The sequence below is a fragment of the Calonectris borealis genome, chromosome Z (genome assembly GCF_964195595.1).
Source record: "Calonectris borealis chromosome Z, bCalBor7.hap1.2, whole genome shotgun sequence".
Taxonomy (NCBI): Eukaryota; Metazoa; Chordata; class Aves; order Procellariiformes; family Procellariidae; genus Calonectris; species Calonectris borealis.
Genome location: NC_134352.1, coordinates 7,250,481 through 7,271,599, shown reverse-complemented (window position 1 = coordinate 7,271,599; position 21,119 = coordinate 7,250,481). Strand labels below are relative to the sequence as shown.

Genomic DNA, 21,119 nt, shown 5'->3' with positions numbered 1-21,119 from the left:
CCATTACTAGTGGAAGAGCTCCATTTATGACAGAGAAAATAAATGGTGCTGTTACAAGAGATGTACTGACAACAAAATACCTGCTGGCTGGGGAAGAGAAGAGCAGAGCACAGTACAGATACCTACAGGCAATCACCCATTACCTGAAGTAATGTTTATTTTTAATTTAAGTCTGACATGGATAGTATTTCCTATACTCACTGCTTGATAAAATGACTTAATCCAATCTGATGGAAGTTTTAGACTTAATTATACTTGTCCTTAGGAACTACCCAATCTTTGCCACTGTTCAGATTCATGTCTTAACATTTAACTGTGCTGTAGGCACTGCACCGGAGAGGGAATGAAGTTAGTTTTTTACATCTTAACTCTTGATGACCCTGTGAGGGACAGTCCAGTTTCATTAGTAAATGATGACAGGACAGGTGAAGGACGGCTGATCAAGCCTTCACATCACTGATGGACTTTATGGGAAGAGGCCTTCTTCCACCACATAGAAAAAGCTGCTGCTCAACTGACATGTTTTTCAGTCCTCTGGGAGCCCGAAGCATTCATCTTTTGTTGTTGTTGCCAAGGGCTCAGGCACACTATCTAACATAAACCTCAATAAAAGAGGTTTAACCTCACAACCGAGGCAGCTCAGCACCCGTGCTCGGATGGTTATAGTTGTGCAGCTAACGAATAGTAAGCTCTTGTGCTGCCAGCGCTCAGTCACATTCAGTCTTCTGTAGCATTCCTAAACAAAACTACATTCATTTTCAGACTACCCAATGAAACATTTCATATCTTTTCATCCATCTAGCTCTTGCATGGTTTTGTATGGGAGGAGTTGAGGTAACAGCTACAGAAATGGGTACAGAATGTCCTTACAAATCTTCCTTGAAGTCACTAGTAAAGAGGTCTTTCTACAGAGAATAGATGAAGCAACATTTGAGCTTCCAAATTCACTGGAGCTAGCTGCGTCCTGTAAACGTTTTATTTCCCATGAAAGTTGGGTCAGGCTCAGAGGGATATGCAGATACATGATGGACTCCAGTGTGTGGTGCTGAACAGACAGTGTTATGAATCAGCCTCATAGATAGATACAACATCATAGATAGATACAAAAAAATAACGCTGTTGATTTCAAATAAACTGTGTGTCAGTGTATTACTGTCCAGAAGAGTTGTGGGCAACCCACAAATGGGTTCTTGCTGTACAATGCCAGCGAGTAATTGTGAGAATTGGCTTGAAACTCTCACACATTACTCTCTAAAATGCATTGCTACATGGCCGATTGGAAAAAGATTAATTGTGAACTAAAAGTGGGAAGACTTTTTTATACTATTTAAAATGGGGTGGTTTTTTTGCATGAAGTCCCAGTAGGAATTTCTATTTTTCATGTAACTGGCTCATGGATCTGGCTAGCTGAAGGCTAGTATTGCTGCCCTAATGTTTTGCGCAGGGTACATTTCAGTGCACGTGGAATATCATCATTCCACCAGATGACTGCAGCAGGTAGTAAATGTGCTCATGAAGCTGATGCAGCACAAACTTTCATTAATTCTCACACTTTTGATAGTGTTTGAGAAGGGATTCATCGTACTGCAGACGCACAGCCCTCTCTCAGGGCACGCCATGAGCAGAAGTGCGGGTTTCCTGGTCTCCTGACTTCAGAGCTGACCTGCAGGGACTGCCGCCTTCGGTGACAAGATAAACCACCGCCTTTGTTCTGGACTCATCTGCAGTGACTACCAGCAAGGGCACTAATTAATGGCACTCTGACTGTGCGAAACCTGACAATTGCATATACAGCCGTTGCACAGTAATGAGTTCTAGCTACCGCCAGCCCGGGCCAAATCTGAACTGGTGACCTGGCAGGGAAAAGGCTCTGTAGCCTGTTACCAATTCTGAAATAATTCAGGGCTTTGGTAACTCTTGCATTTTTATTGGCAGCTGTCCGGCACTTCCTCCTCAGAGCTGTTGTGTCAGTGATTTAACCTTGAGTATACGTTAAAGCCTTGTAGGGATGCCATTATGCACAGGAATTTAGGATTTGACTGAATCAGGCCTGATGCTCTCAGAGTGTTTTCCGTGATGCTTAACAGCTCTTCTTCCCTGCCTCAGCCTTTTCCCTTCTTAGAGGCTCCTGGTTAATGGGTCTTGGCTCAGGATTTCTTTTAGTCCGTTGTGCTTTTGTGTTTTTCCTATCAGTTTGTGACATATTCCTCTCTCTCAGGTTTTGAATAAACAGCATGGCATTCTTGCAGTTTCATGCCTTTTGTTTAGGGTAAGAAAGATACACACAGCAAGCTTATTGAAAAATTCCGACTTTGGACACAGCTGTTTTGCATGACATCATGCCTCTAGACTTTCAGTGCTGAAGGATCTGTGTAATAATGAACTTCAGTTTCCTGGATTAGAGGTAAACAAATAAGGGACAGTGCTCGGTTTTCAAAAATACCCTGCTAAATGGAAACCAAAGCAACTCTTCCTGAATGTGCAGACGTGCAGCCTTAGTGCACATGCCATTCTCAGAGCCCGGCCAAGGAGCACCATGAGTTTAACTAAACCCCGGGTCATTTCATTGTTGCCATTCCAAATCCTGTGGATTATAGTGAGATTTACACCACCCTGGCACAGCTGTTACTTCAGGAAGTGTATGAAGCAACCCTTGATAATTTGAAGAACGAGGAGACAAGCTAGAAAGAGGTTTCATTAACCAAGACCAACTGTCCTCAGAGCCTTCGTATCAACCCAGAAGCTGATGGTCCTCTCTTTACATCCACTGGATCTGGCGGGGAAGAAAGAGCCTTTCCACCTGTTAAAGAGTAATGGAGCAGAGATTGCAGAGAATTCGGAGCGTGAACAGATTTCATCCCTATCACATGCTCGTTAGTCACAGATTCATGCCAAAGATGGTGGGACCAAGGATGTTACCCTTTTGAAAAACTGAGTAGCAATACACTCTGCTTTTTCATACCGACATCTAATTGTTAGTTTGGGAATTTTTTCAGTGTCATTCTGTCATGTTGTAAGAAGAGGAAGAAATAAAAGAAGAAAGGTGTAGAATATAAAGTCAATAAGCTGTTTTAAAAAATCAAGTCTGGCCTCCATTTGTCACTCACTGGTGGTTTGCTGAAGCAAGAAGTGCAGGATAAAATCAAATAGCAGGTGGCAGGATGGTTGGGAATGACTTCAGGCTGACTATTCAGCTTTGGGAATTATCTTTATGCCTTGTTCAGAGTGCTAAGTCACTTAAAGCCCAGATTATCTTCTCTGGTTTTTTTGGGAGTGTATGCTACCTCTTTACGCTCTTTCTTTGTGTAAGGGATTTGGTGGAAATTGCTGCTTAATCTACTTTTTTTTTCTTATTGCTTAATAGTTTTGTAAATATTGTTAACTACCTTTTTTTGCTATCCTTGAGGAATACCATTGGCATAATCTCTGTATTTTCTAGAATTACTTGGAGACCTAAGCTAATTTAAGCCATCAGATAATTAGAAAAGATTTTAAATTCAAACTGCTACTTTTTCTCAATGGAAAACAGCGTCAGTTCACTTTTACCAACAGCAGATGGTAGCATTCTTGCGCAAGTTATCTGTTTGCACTGCAATGTAAACCAAATCTTTCTGAACATTATTTTTTGTATGTTCTGAACCTTCTGGAAGTTTTTTAAAGTTGTCTTAGACACAAAATGATTGATCCTCATGGACACATTTTCAGCATAAGAACCAAGTGTGCTTCAGCTGTAAGAGACCCTGTTTAATATTTAATAATACAGAACGTGTCCTATTTGCTGAACATGACAGGCCAGGATTTGTTTTTTGTTTCTAGGCAAGGGGTTGGAGAAGGAGTTTTTACTGTAGCAGGAAGACTTTACTCCGTGAGCATCTTCTCTTCAGTGCAGGCAGTTTACTACATGCTAAGATAAAATGCCATCACAGAACTAGGGGAGTCTATCTACAACTGTATCAGCTTGGACAAGGGAAATCTGTGTCGGAGCTTAAATTTAGTATTTCTTCTTCTTTGCCATCGAGAAAGCACAATCTAAGGAAAAGGGTCTTTACCTGGGATAAAACACCTATCACGTCAATCCTCATAGTCAGTCTCTGCTGTGGCTCTGGTGAGTGGCATAGCGCAGTGGACCAGGCTCACACGGCTGAACGGGGAACACCGTGCAGAGGTGGTGATCCTGCTGTTTTCTCCGTCGTGGTCCATGCCCGCTTTTCCCCACCCTGCTGCCTTGCGTCGTGTGCTTCTCGGCCCCGGCAGAGTCCCGGGCTTAGCGACATCTAAGCACAGTCTGTGCTCGGCTGTAAACAGGCTCTCATGGTGTTTCATATTTGACATCTTTCTCGTCTGGAATCCCTTTCTAGCCATTCTGGGCTGTGCATAAGTTATGCCCCTTATTGCGCGTGAGGATGAGGTAGGATTTGTTTATTTTCGTGCAGAAGTAGTAGCAATGACCTCAGCAGCATTAAAGTAAAATCATTTCCCTAGGGCATGGTGCGTGAGACAGCCAGATATGCTGACCTCATGGTATCACCCATGTAAGAGCTGATGAGATCACTGTTACGGCTTTGCATTGGGTGCAAGCTTAATTAAGTCAGAACATGTATTCTGTTCAAGTGCCGGCTGGAGATGAGAGTGAAAGCTTTATGGAGCGTTGGATTGAGCTTTCGGCAGCACCGTGTGCAGTGTGAAGGTGTAGAGGAACAGAGTCTTACCATGTTGTAGGGAGCGTGCCTGACTGCAAACTTAACTGTCACTAAATGATTTTCTTTTTTTCCAGGACAGTTTTGACTGGGCTTCTTGAAGAACAACTGTTTTAGGACATTTTTCTGTAGAATAGCCTAAAATAAGGATATGCCACCTAGTGGAAGATAAAGACACCTTGAGGGCTCTTCTTTCTTGCTCCCCCTCACAGGCTTCAAATTAAACTGTGTTTAATTCTGTCGCGAATGAGTGGTTTAGAGGCCGCTTAATGAATCACCGTCAAAGGTATTAGCAGAAAGTGATTTTAACAGAGATTTATAAAGGTGCGACTTAACAGAGTTCGATGGCAAGGTTCACTCTATTACTTACTACACAGATGAAGTATACAAAGGAAAATATTAGAATTGAGTTGGAATGATTTATACAGAGACCGAGGGCGAAAAAGGGTAAGGGAGAACCTCTCATTAAGTCACGAGATTCAGAGAAGACCCCCTTGCTCTCTAAACTCCTGATGGAGTCTAGGTGTGGCTGGACCCACTCTTAGTCTCAGACTTGGTCAAGGTTTTATGTCTAAGGGATTATATATGTTTAGCAGCAGTCTAAGGTTCATTCACAGTTTTAAGGTGAATCACAAGATTTTAGCTGCAGTTAATTATTGACTGATTTAACATTTACAAAGTAAGTTAGTAGAGTCTACTACAATCACAACAGTGACTTAACTACAGATTATGCTTACTATTAGTTCACACACAGAGACATAAGTATATATAAATGCACAAAAGGTATACCTGCTAACAGTTCCCCTCGAGTTCAGTGAAATATTCATGTCAAATGTCTTGGCATTTCTCAAAGGGCGAGGGGTTGAGCCTTGAGGAGTGTTTCAGCCCAGGTCCTGTCGTCAGCGACGGTCCTCAGAATATCGCAAACTTGAGAGTTCGCGAGCTCTGAGAGGCGTCCCACTCGGAGGGAGATGCTGGGCGCAGACCACTGTGGTCCCGAGAGCTCCAAGGGTCTCGCTTGGGACCGCTCTTTATAGGTTTGCAACATGATTGGCTTTAGTCATCCATAAATCTCCATCCTGGCCACTATCCCAGGTGGTAGTTACTAAAATTCTCAAGGTTTCAGTGTTGTTCCACTTGAGCTACGACTCGGGTAAGGGTATCAGGGGATGACACCTGGGCCAGGCAGTAGGAGTACGTTCCCAGCCTCAGCTATGCAGTTTCTGATAGGGTCAAGGAGTGCTTAACCGCCTCACTTACCATACCAATGTCAAGGTTTTTCAGGAATTTCTGAGATCAACAAGCGGCCCGGATCAACAAGCGGCCCAGTAGAGGGGGAGCAGGGAATGCACCACCACAACTTCCCAGCACCAGTTTGAGAAGATACAAGGATAGGGGGTCAAGGTTCTTAAAGAGCTTTTCCATGGAGTGGATTTGTTTCATGTATTACATTTGATCAGGTACTTGTTTACAGAGTAGCTTTGCCTACTTGCATTCAGGTAATGCTGATGGAGTAACCTGAGTTACTTTTGAAAACCATTACATTTTAACTAAAATGGTGGCATAGCCTGCTTGGTGATCTTACTTCCCTTTTAAGATAGGAGAATATGGTCTCAGATATTAATTTGTCAATGACTATCAGTAGAAGAGCAATGTAGGTTAGATTCTGAAATGAGAAAAGTTGCATCAAGGATTAATTGGCCCCTGTTTTGTCTTTTCCAAATGCAAAAAGTGTCTTTTCTGTTTTCTTCTTGCATAATAAAACAACTGATATTCCCTCTTAGGAGCACCCCTTACTTGGGCAGCCATTTTTTGTTCTGCACCCCTGCCGGACTAATGAATTTATGTCTTCTATACTGACTGGTTCACGGAAACAGAACAGGTGAGAAACAGTGCTGCGCCTTGCAAGGCTTTATGCAATGCAGATAAAGTAAATCAGCCAGGAAGTAGAAATGGTCAAAATGGACCAAATTCCTTGGTCCAAACAGATGAAGATTCTGGATTGTCACCTAAGGGCTGAAAGTTAAAATGCATTTGATATAGATAAAGTGAAAGCATAGCCGCATCTGAAGTTACTTTATGACTGTCAATTGTGTCTGCAATTCAGGAAAGGTTGGGATAATATGTTTATGATGCTTTTTGTTGTTTTTTTTCCCTAGACACCCAAATTACATTATATTGTGGCTCAGTACTGTAGGCCCAGTTGTGGGTCTAAATCTGCCTCTGAGTTATGCAAAACTAGCACCTGCGCAGAATACAAATGCTGATTCAGTTGAAAGGTAAGAGAAAGTGAAATCACCCTTTTTTCTCTCCCATCCTCCTATGAAATTAAAAAGGTCAGATGGGTAACTGGCAAAAGCATTATCTTCTCATTTGGAGCTCTTGGTTCAGTTTGATTAGGACTCACCTTTCAATATTTTGCTTACATGGCTTCCTTATTGCCTTACTTACTTTGCAGTGAAAATTTGTGCTGAGAGAGATGTGCTTGGCACATCGGTGACACCCTTCATGACTGTCAGAAGGCCCCTGGTGTCCTGAGGTCTTTCTCGGTGTGTAGAAGCATTTTATGGTGGTCCCTCCAGCACATGGTTGGTGGTGTGATCTAGCATAACTCCGCTACAATGATTTTAATTTCATCTCTTCTCTTTTTTCTGCTTGATGTCTCCACTTCAGACCTCTGAGCTAAAGGACAGATGATGGTTAGCTGTAGTAAAGCTACTGCAGACTTTCCTAGGGATGAAATCAAACAAAGGAATCCTTCCCAACTGGTAAGCAATGCAATATGGAAAGATGACTGTTCATGGCTCTTTCTCTGGCAAGAACTTGCCTGGTTACAGTGGAAGACCTAAAAGTTGGCTGCAGTTGTGAGAACAACTCTCAAGCACCACAAAGACCTGAACTCCCTTGCGATCGCATTGACCTCTTGAACTCACTCATTTCCTACCTCTGTTTTACTGTGGTTATGGCCTTAGTAACACTGCACACCAATGCACAAGCTTATGGTTCCTTGATACAGAATTAAGATGCTGGGTTTGGATCTACTAAACTTTCTACTAAAAATCATGTCTGTAGAAAATCTGCACATCTGTGAGGATATGTACAGCAAAATACTTGTAAGATGTGCTTTAAGCTTGTGGCAATCAGTGTATGGGCTGAGACTACTTCACTACTTCTCCACCACAGCCTGATGCATGGACCATCCTCGTGTTCCACACCACACGTTCCACGCCACACACAGAATATCCTAATCCCAGGACTGAATAATACTTTGCTGAGAATATTTTGTGTACGTCATGCTTCAGGGAACAGACAGGATCAGGATTGTAGACAAACAGAGTACTTACAGTCAAGCATATACAGTTCTAGAGTTCAGGGTGCCTCATGCTATCGTATGAGAACATCTGGCTTTTCTGTGCTTCACTGCCTCCAAAGGAAGCTTTGCTATACCCTGTGGGAGCTACTGTTGTAGTCAATTAGTATTTCTCATTGTACTCATAGTTGTTCACAGGTTTGGTCCCTACCCTGCAGTCTTGATGCAAGCCTCCCCTGACAGCTGTTGAATTTTGGGCAAGTAGGAATTGCATAGTAGTGCAATCAGTGAAAAACAGATTAGAAGTAAAACCTCCATGGAAGTCATCTTGGATTCTCTCCCAATCACATTTTATTTGCAGTGTAAACCAGACCACAAGTCCTGAGCAGTTGAGGTGGAATTGCAGAGTTTACTTTATATGTTCAGCAATATGTCACTTGCATCCAGAGTCCAATGTATGCCACATCAGAGCTGGAAATGTGAAATGCATTGGGTTTCAGATTCTGGGTTTTCATATATGTTTTGATTGGTTGCATATTTTTAGCTTAAATCATATGTTACTGGTAGATTGAAACAGAGTGCAGTCTTTACAATTCCACTGGTGCAGAATTCTTTTGCCAGCCATTTGGAATTAATAATGAAAGCACATAATTTATCCCATTCTGGATCATAACAACCTGAAAAGCCATTCTTCCATGTAAGATTTATAAAATACAGCTTTCTGTTCATGCACCACGACAGTAGCTACATTGTCTTTTTTAACACTTTTGGTAACATATGCTTGATAACTGCATCCGTAGCCTATTTTCAAATTTAAGGGAGACTTACACAGGAGGAAAACCAAAAAAAACCAGATAACAGCAGTTTTAAGAGCTGTTAAATGTTCATCCCTGCTCTGTGATCTTCATTTGTGGTGCACTGGAGCAGAGGAGTAAAAGCAATCATCAGCCCTCCTCAGCTGCCCTGCATTGCTAAGCAGCTCTCTGTCAGCTCTCCCGCCTCTATCCAGCATATCCAGCACTCACACTGTGCTGGCTAGCCCTTGGGACCTTTATTCCCAGGATAACTTAGAACTGGCTTCAGGTAGCTTTATTGAAACCAAGCTCCGGAATTAGCTCCTGCTGACCTTAGGATCAGGGAAGTGGAAGGGACTGATGGAGTTGTTCCCTATAAACCATCAGCACTGAATGCTGCATCTGCATATCTAAGGATCAGTTATGTTGATTTTCCCAAAGCATCACAGATTTTACCTGGTATTGCACTGGGGGTTGAATATACAGAGGAAATTCCACTTTTAAACAATAGAAATAATAAAATACAATCCTGAATATAGAGTGGCTTTGGAATAACTTAAGCTGAAATGCTGGTTTTAGTATTCTCATATACTGGACAAGAGCTGTTCCTTGATAAAGGAGAAGAAAAGAGCCTGGAACAACTTTGAATATTGTTTTCAGTACTAGTTGATAGACCTTGAGAAGATTCAACTGCTAAGACGCTGCTGTGCAAAATTTAAAATAAGCATAGTTTCATAGGCATTTCTTGGAGACCAGCTCTTCCTTTTTTCTGTCTTGGAAGCAGAAACTGCGGTACAACAGTATTATTCATAATAGGATTTGGCCAGTTGGGTTTCTTCACTATAGGCAAGACTTCTTATTGCAAGTCTGTGAAGTGTCAGAATGTTAGCATCTCATCCATGTGACACTGTACGTCGGACAGTGTAACTTACAGATTGTAAATACAGACGAAAGAAAACAAATATGAAGTAAGTCTGGGGGAACATACTCCAGTCACTTTCTCCACTCCGTCAGCCTTCCATTGCACCTCAATCTTCTCTTGTTTTCAAGAATTACAAGAAAAGAGGAATTTGTATGTAAATAAGAAATAAGTATTTTTCTTTTACATGGAGGAATTCTCAACGCCCATTACTTTCTACGTTAATTTATCATTTGTAAACAAAATTGAGTATTATTTGGACAGGGCACTGCACATTGTACTAGACTTGAGATTTCCTCTGACAGAGACAACCTTAGGCACTTGCCTAATGGATGGCTTCACGCAGCGGGATACTGCCTTGCCAGTGCCCTGACAGTCACACTCTTAACTCCTAGACGTCCTCTCCCAGCAATCACTCTACCTCCTAGATATCCTATAGCCATACATCCACTTGGTTGGACACTCAAGTTGTTCCGGTTTCTGAAGCTGTCTCTGTCTTGCTTCCTTCCTGCTGATAACGTCCCTCCAAATTCCTCCCCAGTGCCTTGACCCTGTTCCTACAGTTACTGAGACACAGTGATAATAATGGGGAGCATGGAATGGATAAGAAACTGACAGTTCCCCTGCCCTGCTGCAATTCTTAACCGTTTAACACCATAAACAACAAAGCAACAGAGCAGTCATCATCAGTATCAGTGTTTCCCTGAAATTTGTCCAGAATACCACTATATAAAAATTCAGCTCAATTAGTACAAATATACTAAGGTTAGATTGAGAAACAAATACAGGATAACATAAATATTTGGGATCAAGGAGAGATACAATCCTGTTTAGGTATCTACTTTCTAATGGCTTAAGTGAGAGGTAGGCATCTAATTTCCCATTTACATCTGTGCCTTAATGACTTTCAGGATATTTTATACAGAATGTTAATGGACAAACCCTCTATTTTATTTCAAAATCGAGTTAATTGCAGCACTATTTTGTAATTTTATTTAGCGACTCTGTTGAAGATTCTTAGATCTAAACTTGGGTTTTGGCTACATACATTATCTTATGTATGTATCTTGCAGCTTACCAAAAAGAAAATTTCCAGTTCCAACAGTTTTGTAACTTTGCTCAGTCGTTCATCCTTGCTAATCTGGGAAGACATATTGAGGACCATTGCTTCTGGGGACTTCTTTTTAAGACAACTGACTCATACCTGCCCTTGGTTACATGAATCAGCAAGAAGAATGAATTTTATGTGTTCAACTAAGCCAAAAATACGCTTTTCTTTGGAATGCAATTGCTACCTACATAATCCCTCATTTGTGTTAGCATGATCAGGTTAGAATTTAACCCCCATCTGGTCTGCCAGAAGGTTCGTAGTTGGTTGGTTTTGGTTACTTCCTTCGGACACATTGCATGCTTGTTTTCACAACAGTAAATGTTGAGCTAGTTAATTAGAGCTGAATATAGTGAAGTAATCAATATCAATCCGTGTTGCAAATCCATGAATTTCAGCAAAACTCTTTCAATAATTTTTTTTATTTTTTGCCATTTGCTGTGACTATGGTTTATTGAGTTTGTTTGGACATCTGTATTTGTATTGCATAGTGTTTCAGTTCCAGCACAAAAACTATTGCTCTTTCTTCTGAACTGTGAAGTTGCAACTATTGCCTCCAAAATACTCTCTTCTAGAGAACAGCGTATGTATGAATATCTGTGCATATTTTTAGTAACATGTAGGCTTTTCAGAGTGTTTCAGAGAGTTTAGAGCATTTCTTAGCAATAAATTCTTACCGTCTAGAATAAAAAAAAAGTGTATCTGAAGTTCAGAGGCTGCAAAACTGCCATGTCAAGTAGCTGCAGCTTTAATTCCTAAATTTAAAAAGCCAGGCTGATACAGAGGCATGCTAGGAGAGTAACCCCAAAGAGAGTAACCGTGTATTGAGTGCTCGGGAAGAATTAGGAAGGTGTCACACCTGTTATCTTTATGTCCTAGATTCGTTAGAGTCTTAAAGAACGCTGCACCGCAAGGAAGCTTTCACTTCACCACTTGAGAGCTTCTTGTAACTGTCACCTACTGAAGATGAATTTCAACTTGGGGCGAGAGAGGAGTTTACTGCTGTGTTTGAAAAGAGAATCGTTTTACAGAGCCTTGCCTTGAACACCTTCTTCCTCAAGCCTGTTAGAAAACAACATGTTTCCCTGTAGTATTATTTTTCAGTACAGTTGTTAGTACAGAGACTGGAAGAGGCAGCCCTGTCTAAAGAGATGAGGCTGCGTGCTTTGTGCACTGCTGGGTTCAGCAGCCGTACACTATTAGCCTCAGCAGCAGAGGCCAGATGGAGTGAGGTGCTATTCAGGTGCTTCCTTTCCCCACCTTTGTTACTGCCCAGGATTAGGCTATAGATAGAAGAGAATCCCAGTAAGGAGATTTTCACCAGCAGTCATCTGCACCACCAGGAACAATCCCCGATGTCTCTTTTGGAATACATCACCTTAAAATTCAGAAGCCAGTCTTAATGAGTTTTCTTTCTGCTGAGCAAGTGCCGCAGTTGATGCCACTCCGCTTCCAGGGGCAGGCAGAGCCCACAGCAGGGGAGAACATGGGCTGAGCATAGGTGGAAAAAGATTTGGCAAACTGTGGAGGTGGACTAATCCTTCTTTCCTTTGCACCTGATCCAAATCAAAATCTTGAACTGCATTTCGGTGGATTCCAGCCAGCCCTCACTCCACCAAGCATTGATTGCTTCTCCGGGGTTTGTACAGTTCATTCTCCTGCACCCAGCAGTCAGATCTTGTTAGCTTCATATGATTAGCCAAGTCTTTTAATATTTACACATGCTTTGCTAATGAATTAGAAACATGGACTGCTGTATCTATTGCCCGAGTTCACCTCTTCTCTGATCTCTGTGGATTACAGAGGTTTTGGGTTGTATAACACATAATTTCAATGCTTCTGTATTAGGCTTAGAACACCTCACCACCTGGTGATGAGGTTTGGCTTGGCATGTCTTCTTTTGACTTCCTTCTGCAGTGCACAGATCACACAAGTTATTCCTGGGCGCTGACAGAATCCACAGACACATTTGCTAGAAGAATCCTGGTGCCCAAGTGTTGACTAGATGTTACGTGCTAAACACGTTTGTAAAACAAATAATAAAATGCAACTCAAAATGTGCAACTAGCTTTAATAATGCCATGCTTTACTTGTTCTGTTCCCAGTTCTGTGCGTTCTCCTACTCCTGGTAGGAGAACTATTATTATCCCTTCACCTTAATAGCAGTCTGACATCTGCTACGTTGCAAGAAGTTTAAAAAACACCCACAAAGCCAGCCCCTAATTCAACCAAACCTGTAAAATGTACATGTGCTTGATGGAGTAATAAGCACCTGTGTTCTTCTCTTCCATGTTTTTGATCTAACAAGATTTCAAGTGAATTTACTCTGTAAGCTCTTGTGCTTCTATGTAGCATCTAGCCATCTAGGTACACAAAGGCAACAAGACAGGAAGTGTCCCGTTTTCCTAACAGGAACTCACTGAATCAGTTAAAAACTAAATTTCCCACTTTGAAGATTCCCCTTGTTAAAGACCACATAAACAACTTCTTGGCTAATACCTTTTATGTGTCAGCTTTTCCCCTCATTGTGCTGATAGCAACATCTAGTGGCAAGATTACCTCATGACAATGCCCTACTTTTGGAAACTGGTCTAGCTCCATTTACCTCCGGGTAAATCTTCATCTCCTCTACTGCCAGATTGACTTTAGAATTTGACAAGAATTTGAACCGCAAGGACTTCGATAGTCCTCTTTGCTGGCTGCAGTAAAATCCTTTTTTTCAAAGGAGTATCATCACTGACAGCCCTACTAAAAATTTTTGCTATGCAAGAAAAGCAAATCAAAATAACAAAACCAAACAGACTCAGTTTGCTGTAATAACAAAACCAAAGCTGCTGATTTTCTTAGTTGAAGTAATATCTCCTGTAGAAATTGAGCTGGAATCCTCACACCAGCAGTTGTGTAGGATAACATTTGCATACACAAGACCATGATTTTTAGATTAAACGAGCTGGCTGGGATCTGTCTCTTCCACCAAGAACTGCTGTCAGATCTGCAAGCCGTGAGTCATAGTTCAGGTTCCCTCATCCAGTAGCTTCCAGTCTTATTGTAATCAAGGATCACCTGAAAAAAATGGGTGACATTCTAGCTGTTTTACATGTAATTGTGTACCTGATTTCTCTCACGTGTACCTGCAGTTGGTTTGATGCATATTATTAGTAAATATACTGATGGCAGCCAATGCTTTCAAACCTACTCACATTGTTCTGCTCCTGGATGAAGGCTGGATTTCAGAGACTTTGTAGTAGATTATGTATGCATCTCTACTATGTGCTACCTCCAATTACTGCGTATGTATTCCAGGTTTCACAGAAGCATTAGACAGAGCCACAGCAGACGTGATAAGGACGTATATCTGGGATTTCTGGGCATACAATAGCATGGTTGAAGTTACTGTGCGTAAACAGTAGCTTTGATTCAGTGAAGCTGTAAGAAATACTGGGCAGATGGAGACAATCCTCAAAATCCATCCGCATAACATTTTGGGTGAAAAGAGAACACATCCAGAACATGCATATGGTTGCATGAAAGAAAAAAATTACAAGCAGTTAACCCTGCACTATCCATGAAAACAGGAGGGCTAGGAAACCAGAAAGCGCAGTAAAAAAAAAAGGTGATATTAGGTGTCCTGATTTCGGCTGGGATAGAGTTAATTTTCTTCCTAGTAGCTGGTAAGTGCTGTGTTTTGGATTTAGTATGAGAATAATGTTGATAACACATGGATGTCTGAGTTGTTGCTAAGCAGTGCTTACACTAGTCAGGGACTTTCCAGCTTGTGCCAGGTGCACGAGAAGCTGGGAGGGAACACAGCCAGGACAGCTGACCCAGTCTGGCCAACGGGGTATTCTATACCATGTGACGTCATGCTCAGTACATAAACTGGGGCAGTTGTCCGGGAAGTGGTGATTGCTGCTTGGGGACTGGCTGGGCATCGGTCAGCGGGTGGTGAGCAGTTGCATTGTGCATCACTCATTTTGTATATTCTATCATTATTATCATTATTTTCCCTTCCTTTTCTGTTCTATTAAACTGTCTTTCTCAATCCACAAATTTTACTTTTTTTTTCCGATTCTCTCCCCCATCCCACTGTGGGGCAGCGGGGAGCGGGGGGGGAGTGAGCGAGAGGCTGTGTGGTGTTGGGCTGCCTGCTGGGTTAAACCACGACATGGGTACCCCGGGAGCCATGGGGATAGCTGATGGCATGGTCCACCCAACCTCTGCAACTTACGCTCCGACATGCTCGTTGACCGAAGGGCACTACAGGTACTGTGGATTTACACTGTGTCCAGGTTAGTCAAGGAGTTCAGGCTTCGCCCTGAAAATCTTAAAGGGTATTTAAGTCAGGTTCCAACAAAGGGAGACTTAATTCTGGAATCACAGAGAGCAGTTTTTCCAAAGTTCTCCCATAAAGCTGGGAAGGGGCTGCAGCGAAAGCTGTTTTCGTCATGACTGGAGCTACTGGATTTACAAGGATAAGGGACACCCAGGTTCAACATTGCTTCTGCGCCTGAACAAGGATTTGAATCCAAATCTCACAAATTCCCAATGACTGAGCTACAAAATACCCAGTAGTAGAGATTCTCAATCTGTTCTTAAATTTTGCTCTGTTTTCAGGTAAATTCATGAATACTAATTGAAGCAGAGCCTTTTGGATGAACACACAGATTAATTGTGATTATAATGAGGGAATTGTTTACACTCTAACTTCAGCCAGATAAACATTTTGAGGTTTTATTGCATAAAATAGCTTTAACATGAAATAAAGACCCCAGCGCTCTGCTATAAGCTTTGTGCAGAATGTAGTTTCCAGGGGCCAAATTCAAGATAAAATATACGGGTGCAAGTATCAACAGAACAGAAGATCTGGCAATGATTTAAAGGCTGACACAGGGGGACACATTGGCTTCTTGGTTGATGTTCTGTTCTATAATTCTGTATTTGTTCTGGCATCCACATTTCAAAGTGATGATGAAAAACTGGACAATACAGAGAGAAAAATGATTGAAGATATGAACTGATGAACTACTTCTGTTTTGCAAATAGTCCGATTATGGTGCAGACATCTTTGAAAAGTAAAAAAAAAAACCCCAATTATTTAGAAGTTTTTTTAATGTAGCAAAGAAAGCCAGAAAGCCCTACTCAAAGACTTGTTCAAGTCAGTAAACAGCAGTTAAATGAAAACAGCTGGAATGCACTAAAGGAAACAGGTGTCTTCCAATCAGGCAGACTTGCCCAAGTCCAACTAGTTAAGACTTAATCTGCACTTAACATGAAAGCAACTGGGTGAAGTTCTATTGGCTGAGCAGGACAGAGATGAAGTTAGATAAATGGTTTAATAATCCCTTCAGGACCTGAATCTGATGAATTGTGCGTGAGATGCCACTGCCTGTCTTCACATTAGAAACTAGAACTGCTGTCATCATTTGAGTACCATGAATAAATACCATTTTTAACATTTACAGTGACCATTTTTGATTTGAGGAAGGTTGTTTTCCAAAATACGCGTTAAAATTCATGCAATTTCTGCTCCCAACGTGCTCGAGGGGACGTTTTGATTCCTGATGAACTTAAATAGTCCCAGAGAAACATCGGGGTTTTTTTTTTTTGCGAGACCTAGCAGTAAGAAATTTCATTTCCGTTCCTATGGGAAGAGTTTTATGACTGACGTGATGACTGAAGAGAAAATTCCAGCTATACTAGACAGCAGTCTGTTTCTTCTAAAAAAGGTTGAGTCTGTAATTAAGTTCTGGATTATGTAGTGTTCATTACAGTTAATACAAACATCTCTCAAAGAGTGTCTGCAGTCAGCCACTGAACAGATAGGCAAAACCAAGGCTTTGGGAAAAAAAACCAACCCAACAGACCAACCACCTTTACACAGCTACACGGTAGTTGAATTATTTAGTGTCCAAAGAAAGAGTACAGTTATCCTGTGCTCCTGAAGAGCAATCTTTCTCTGTAGAGTGCAGTGGTGTTTTATAAAACTGGAATTACTTTAAAAAAAAAAAAATTGAATGACTAGCAAAAGGTCACAGTGGATCTAACAGAGATACAAGATCTAATCTTGCTGCCTGACAAATCTTTTCATCCGAACAGTTACATTCCCTCTGTGAGTGCTGTACTAACATCCAGTAAGAAATACCTCTCCAGACCTTTACTGACAGAGGAAAACAAGGAAACGTAACTTTACTGCAAGACGCGGCTGTAAACTTGTTACTCCCCCAGCCCCTTTCCACTGCAGAAGCCATCCCTAATGATACACTGATTGGTGATGATGCAGCCCCCTTAGCATCACTGAGGCTGCCACACCAAAGAAATAGTTAGCCCACTTTCACTTTCGGTGCACATAGCACGTGTCAGCTGTACTGGGCCAGCTGTGCCGGGGTGACACAGTGCTCTCCTCCATGCTCCTACAGCGCTCCAGCCCTCGTGAACGATGTAGGCAACGGAGCAAACCTTTCCCTTCCCCTACAACACAGCCTGCTTCCTTAGGCCAGTCCCAACCAGCTCAGTGTTAGCGTCATACTGGGACAGCTTCAGATCTGTATGGTTCTGCACAGCCCAGAAATCGTTTTGTGGGGCCCTCCCCATGACAGCTTTTGGGAAGAAGGGTTATGAGGGGACAAAGGCCTCAGAGGGATCTGTTGGTCCATCTTGACAGCAGGACAGTGGTTGCTCTCATTATTAAGCTGAAGAAACCTTCACGAAGGTGCTGGCAGTCAGGGGTGGTCCACAAAGCACTAAAACACCCTTTAATTCTATGAAATCTCCGATGTTCCCAGCAGACAGCTGTCCTGCTCCACACAACACAAGGTAAATTTGGAAATGCAAGTGCTTCTCAGGCTCACCTGCTGGTTATAAAGATGCTCTGGCTCTCTTCTGTCACTCAACAGCAAAGCATTTCTTACAGAAGGAAAAGCCAGCTGCCAACAACAAAAAAGACAGCACGCCCCAACATCTCTGAGGTATGTCAGCTGCAGATACACATTAGAAAAATTGTAAGCCTTAAATAACAAGCATAGAAGTTTTTCCAATCAAAAATTTTATTGACATTCTTGGCAAATAAATCTGGATTTATGATCTTGGTCTCTCCTTCTTGCCCTTGTACAAGGCCAACAGAGAAACATTGGCTACTTTGACAACCTTGAAGCGAACTCCAGGAATGTCACCAACAGCGTGACCCTTCCGACCGAAACCAGCAACCAGAACTTCATCGTTTTCCTGCAATGAAAGACCGTGTAGTTACAAAGCTATAAACATTAAACCTGTACATACTGCTGAAATGGGCAACATCAGAAAGTCTAGGGTGTGGTTCAAATGTAAAGAAAGGGCAGAAACACTGAAGGCCATCGATAGGTATACATTAATAAAGGACTGTTATCCCCTGCAGTGTTTTGGAGAAAGGAAACATAAGCAGAGGTGTCATTTAGCTTGCAGCAGCACAGCTGAGACCGGGCTTTGCTAAGGGAGGGGAAAGTACAAAAACATCTCTCACATTTTTTGTCTGCCCAGCTTTAAGATACACATGGTGCGGAATGCCATGAACCCTTGTCTAACCATCCCCTAAATCCATCCATTATGTGTTTCTTTACTTTGATATACAACTTTTTATAGATCACTTCTTGGAAATTACCTCAATGAAGTTCAGGCAGCCATCGTTGGGAACAAAAGCTGTTATTTTTTTGCCGTTCTTAATCAGCTGGACTCTAACACATTTCCTGATGGCAGAGTTGGGCTGTTTAGCTTCTACTCCACTAAAATGGAAGCACATGGAAATAAATTAGCAAAAATCAGTTTGATGAACTAGCCGATATTCGTAACACCACCACAATTACTATACTACTCTGTACTAAGTGCAACTGGTATCTGTACTTCAAAACCAAAATTGTTAAGTTACCTATTTAGAGCTACTCAATATGTAAAAGCCCAGTTCCTAACCTGAGTAAAAATTGAAAATTAATCACCTACAGACACATACTAATTCAGTAAATAAAAATCTGGAGGGGACGAGGGGGAGAGAAACATTGTGGAGCCCTGGCAGTGTCCCAATTAAGCTTATAAATTGCAAAAGGAAAAAAAAAGGCCAGAAAACAAGTAGATGGGCTCTTTGACACAAAGCATACACACAAAATCCATCCCCCCAAAATCCTAAACTGAGTTAAGTGGTGTTTTTATTCTTTTGCTTCTACATAAGCAGAATTTTTGAAGTGGCACGTGTATGAAAAAAAATACCTTGGAAAGGTACGCTTGGAAAAATAAACCACGTTTTCAATCCAGCATATAGCAACTAACAGAAATGCGGCGTGTCACAGGTAGCAAAACCTCTCACACCTTTAGAAAATAGAACAGCTTAGTGTGCTTCTTCCCCGAGGTCCCTCCCAAAGGCCTCGTTTCCCGCGGGACTCTCCAGGGCAGCCGGCCGCCCCACGCCGCGCACCGGCCCCCCCGCGCAGTCGGGCAGGCCGTGGGTGCTCGCCTCACGACCCGCCCAGGCTGCCCTGCCCCCACCGCGGCCCACGGCGGCGGCACTCCGCGGAGCTCTACCCACACTTTCTCCAGCACGATGCCCTTGGCGTGGGAGGCGCCGCCGAAGGGGTTGGCCTTCAGCGCCGTGCCCAGGTGGGCCTTCTTGTACTGCTTGTCGTGCCACTTCTGGTCGCGGCGGTGGCTGCGGAGCTTCCGGGCCGTGCGGAGCCCTCGGCACTTCCCTGCGGAGCAAGGGCGGAGAGGGATGAGGGGGCCGCTCCCGCCGCCGCATCCCCCCGTCCCGCGAGGCGGCCCCCCGTCCCGCGGCTACCCCCCCGCTGCGTGTGTGGGGACGAGGCCCGGCCGCGTCGCTCCCGCGGAGCGGCGGTGATGTGGCGGGTAATGGCGGCGCCGGCGCTCCCGCCCGTCCCGGCGGCGCCGGGAGAGCCCAGAGCCAGCGGCGGGCTCGCGGGGCAGGTAGGGCAGCGCGCTACGGCCCCCCCCCCCCGCCTCAGCCCGGGCACCCCGCCCGGCGCGGCCCGCTCCCCGCCGCGGCGCTCACCCATCCTTCCGCCGCGGCTGCCGAGCGCGAAAGAGGGAGGCGGGCCCGCTCCGCGCCGCCTAGCTGCGACGGCGAGGCCCCGCGGCGGGCTGCCCGCGCCGCGCCTGACTGAAACTCCCGCCCGGCACCGGATGGGGCGACCCGGCGCGGCCCCGCCGGGGCGGGAGTTCGGTTCCCTCAGCGGGGAGTGGGAGCGCTGCGCCAGCGGGCCGTTCGCCCCCGGTTTTAACTTTTTCAATCCGAGTTACCGACCTCGGTAGGGAGGGGGGCGGGCACGGAGTGCAGCGCGTCGGCCGCCTCCCTGAGGTGAGGCGGCGAAAGGAGGCTTCGCTTCTCTGAGGAGACAGAAGGAACGGCGGAGGACGCTGAGTTCAGGTCGTCTTCACCAAATGGCGCCTGTGCGGCCCTTCTCCGTAGCATCAGGGGTGCTCGCAGTGCTGTCCGTGGTTAAGAGAAACGGAGGATGACTCCCGCACTCGGGGCAGTCTTGGAAGTGAGGAGGGCAGGGTGGCATCGCCCGCGTTTTGCGTGGAGTGGCCTCGGCTGTGGCTTGGGAGGCCCCGTTCTTCTGCCGCAGTGTTCTTGGGGCTCACCAAGCCCCTCGCTTCCTCTGCAGCCTCCTCAGAGGCAGGCAGCAGGCGCCTGCCAAGCCGCTCACGGCGCCAGGAAAAGCAGAAATCTGATGTATTTAGGGTAAGCGAGGAAGATGCCAAGGAGCTCTGATGGTAGCTGAGCCAGGATTTCTTACTTCCAGCTTTTGACTTAAATACCTACGTTGCCCCTAAGTCTTCCAGTGGATCTACACCAGAGTAAAACCCTGTAACAGAAACGAGTATTTATTAATTTTGAAAACTACTGTTAGTCCATATTGCCAAACTTTAGCAATCTGCAGATGCCAGCTGAACAGCTGCCTCATTCAAGCAATCTGCTCCCCAGAAGAAAAAAGTCATGAGCATTCACTTCTCTTTTGGGGATTGCTGTGAAAGGCCAGTAATCAGACCTAAATGTATCTTTATTAACACAACCTGTGTTTACAGCTTAAATAGAAAATACATACTTTGTTTATGCAGGGCTGTTTCTACATTCAATCTGGATAGAAAAAATAATAAAAAAACATTAAATAAATAATTAAAAAAAACAATCAAAAAAACAACAAACAAAAACCAGAAAACCCAGCAACAGTTTCAGGAGCAAACAGATTACTATTGTAAAAAGCAACTCTTCAGAAGATGCAATTCCAATGTGGAGAATGCGATAGCTATT

General features: G+C 43.6%; 2 protein-coding genes across 2 annotated transcripts in view; one reads left to right on the top strand and one right to left on the bottom strand.

The window, feature by feature from the left end:
• The window catches only part of ATG10 (autophagy related 10), a 93,260-nt gene extending 75,876 nt beyond the window's left edge, over positions 1–17,384 (top strand). Inside the window, exons 6-9 of the mRNA XM_075136815.1 lie at positions 6,482–6,579; positions 6,857–6,976; positions 7,371–7,465; positions 11,708–17,384. Coding sequence (XP_074992916.1) covers positions 6,482–6,579; positions 6,857–6,976; positions 7,371–7,383 — 231 coding nt within the window. The 3' untranslated portion in view covers positions 7,384–7,465; positions 11,708–17,384. The remainder of the gene's footprint in view (positions 1–6,481; positions 6,580–6,856; positions 6,977–7,370; positions 7,466–11,707) is intronic.
• A 469-nt stretch (positions 17,385–17,853) lies between these two features.
• On the bottom strand, positions 17,854–19,993 carry RPS23 (ribosomal protein S23). The gene is made up of 4 exons (XM_075136816.1): positions 19,857–19,993; positions 19,377–19,536; positions 18,462–18,582; positions 17,854–18,049 (listed from the first exon to the last, which is right to left on the bottom strand). The coding sequence occupies exons 1-4, from the start codon at positions 19,858–19,860 to the stop codon at positions 17,903–17,905; spliced, it is 432 nt and encodes a 143-aa protein (XP_074992917.1). The 5' UTR covers positions 19,861–19,993; the 3' UTR covers positions 17,854–17,902.
• Positions 19,994–21,119: the final 1,126 nt, after the last annotated feature.

Excerpts from the sequence above, each read along its gene's own strand:
- RPS23 (XM_075136816.1), bottom strand. Across the intron at positions 18,583-19,376 it reads GGCATCGTGCTGGAGAAAGT|TGGAGTAGAAGCTAAACAGC; the intron begins GTGGGTAGAGCT and ends CTTCCATTTTAG. Across the intron at positions 18,050-18,461 it reads GCTGCCTGAACTTCATTGAG|GAAAACGATGAAGTTCTGGT; the intron begins GTAATTTCCAAG and ends CTTTCATTGCAG.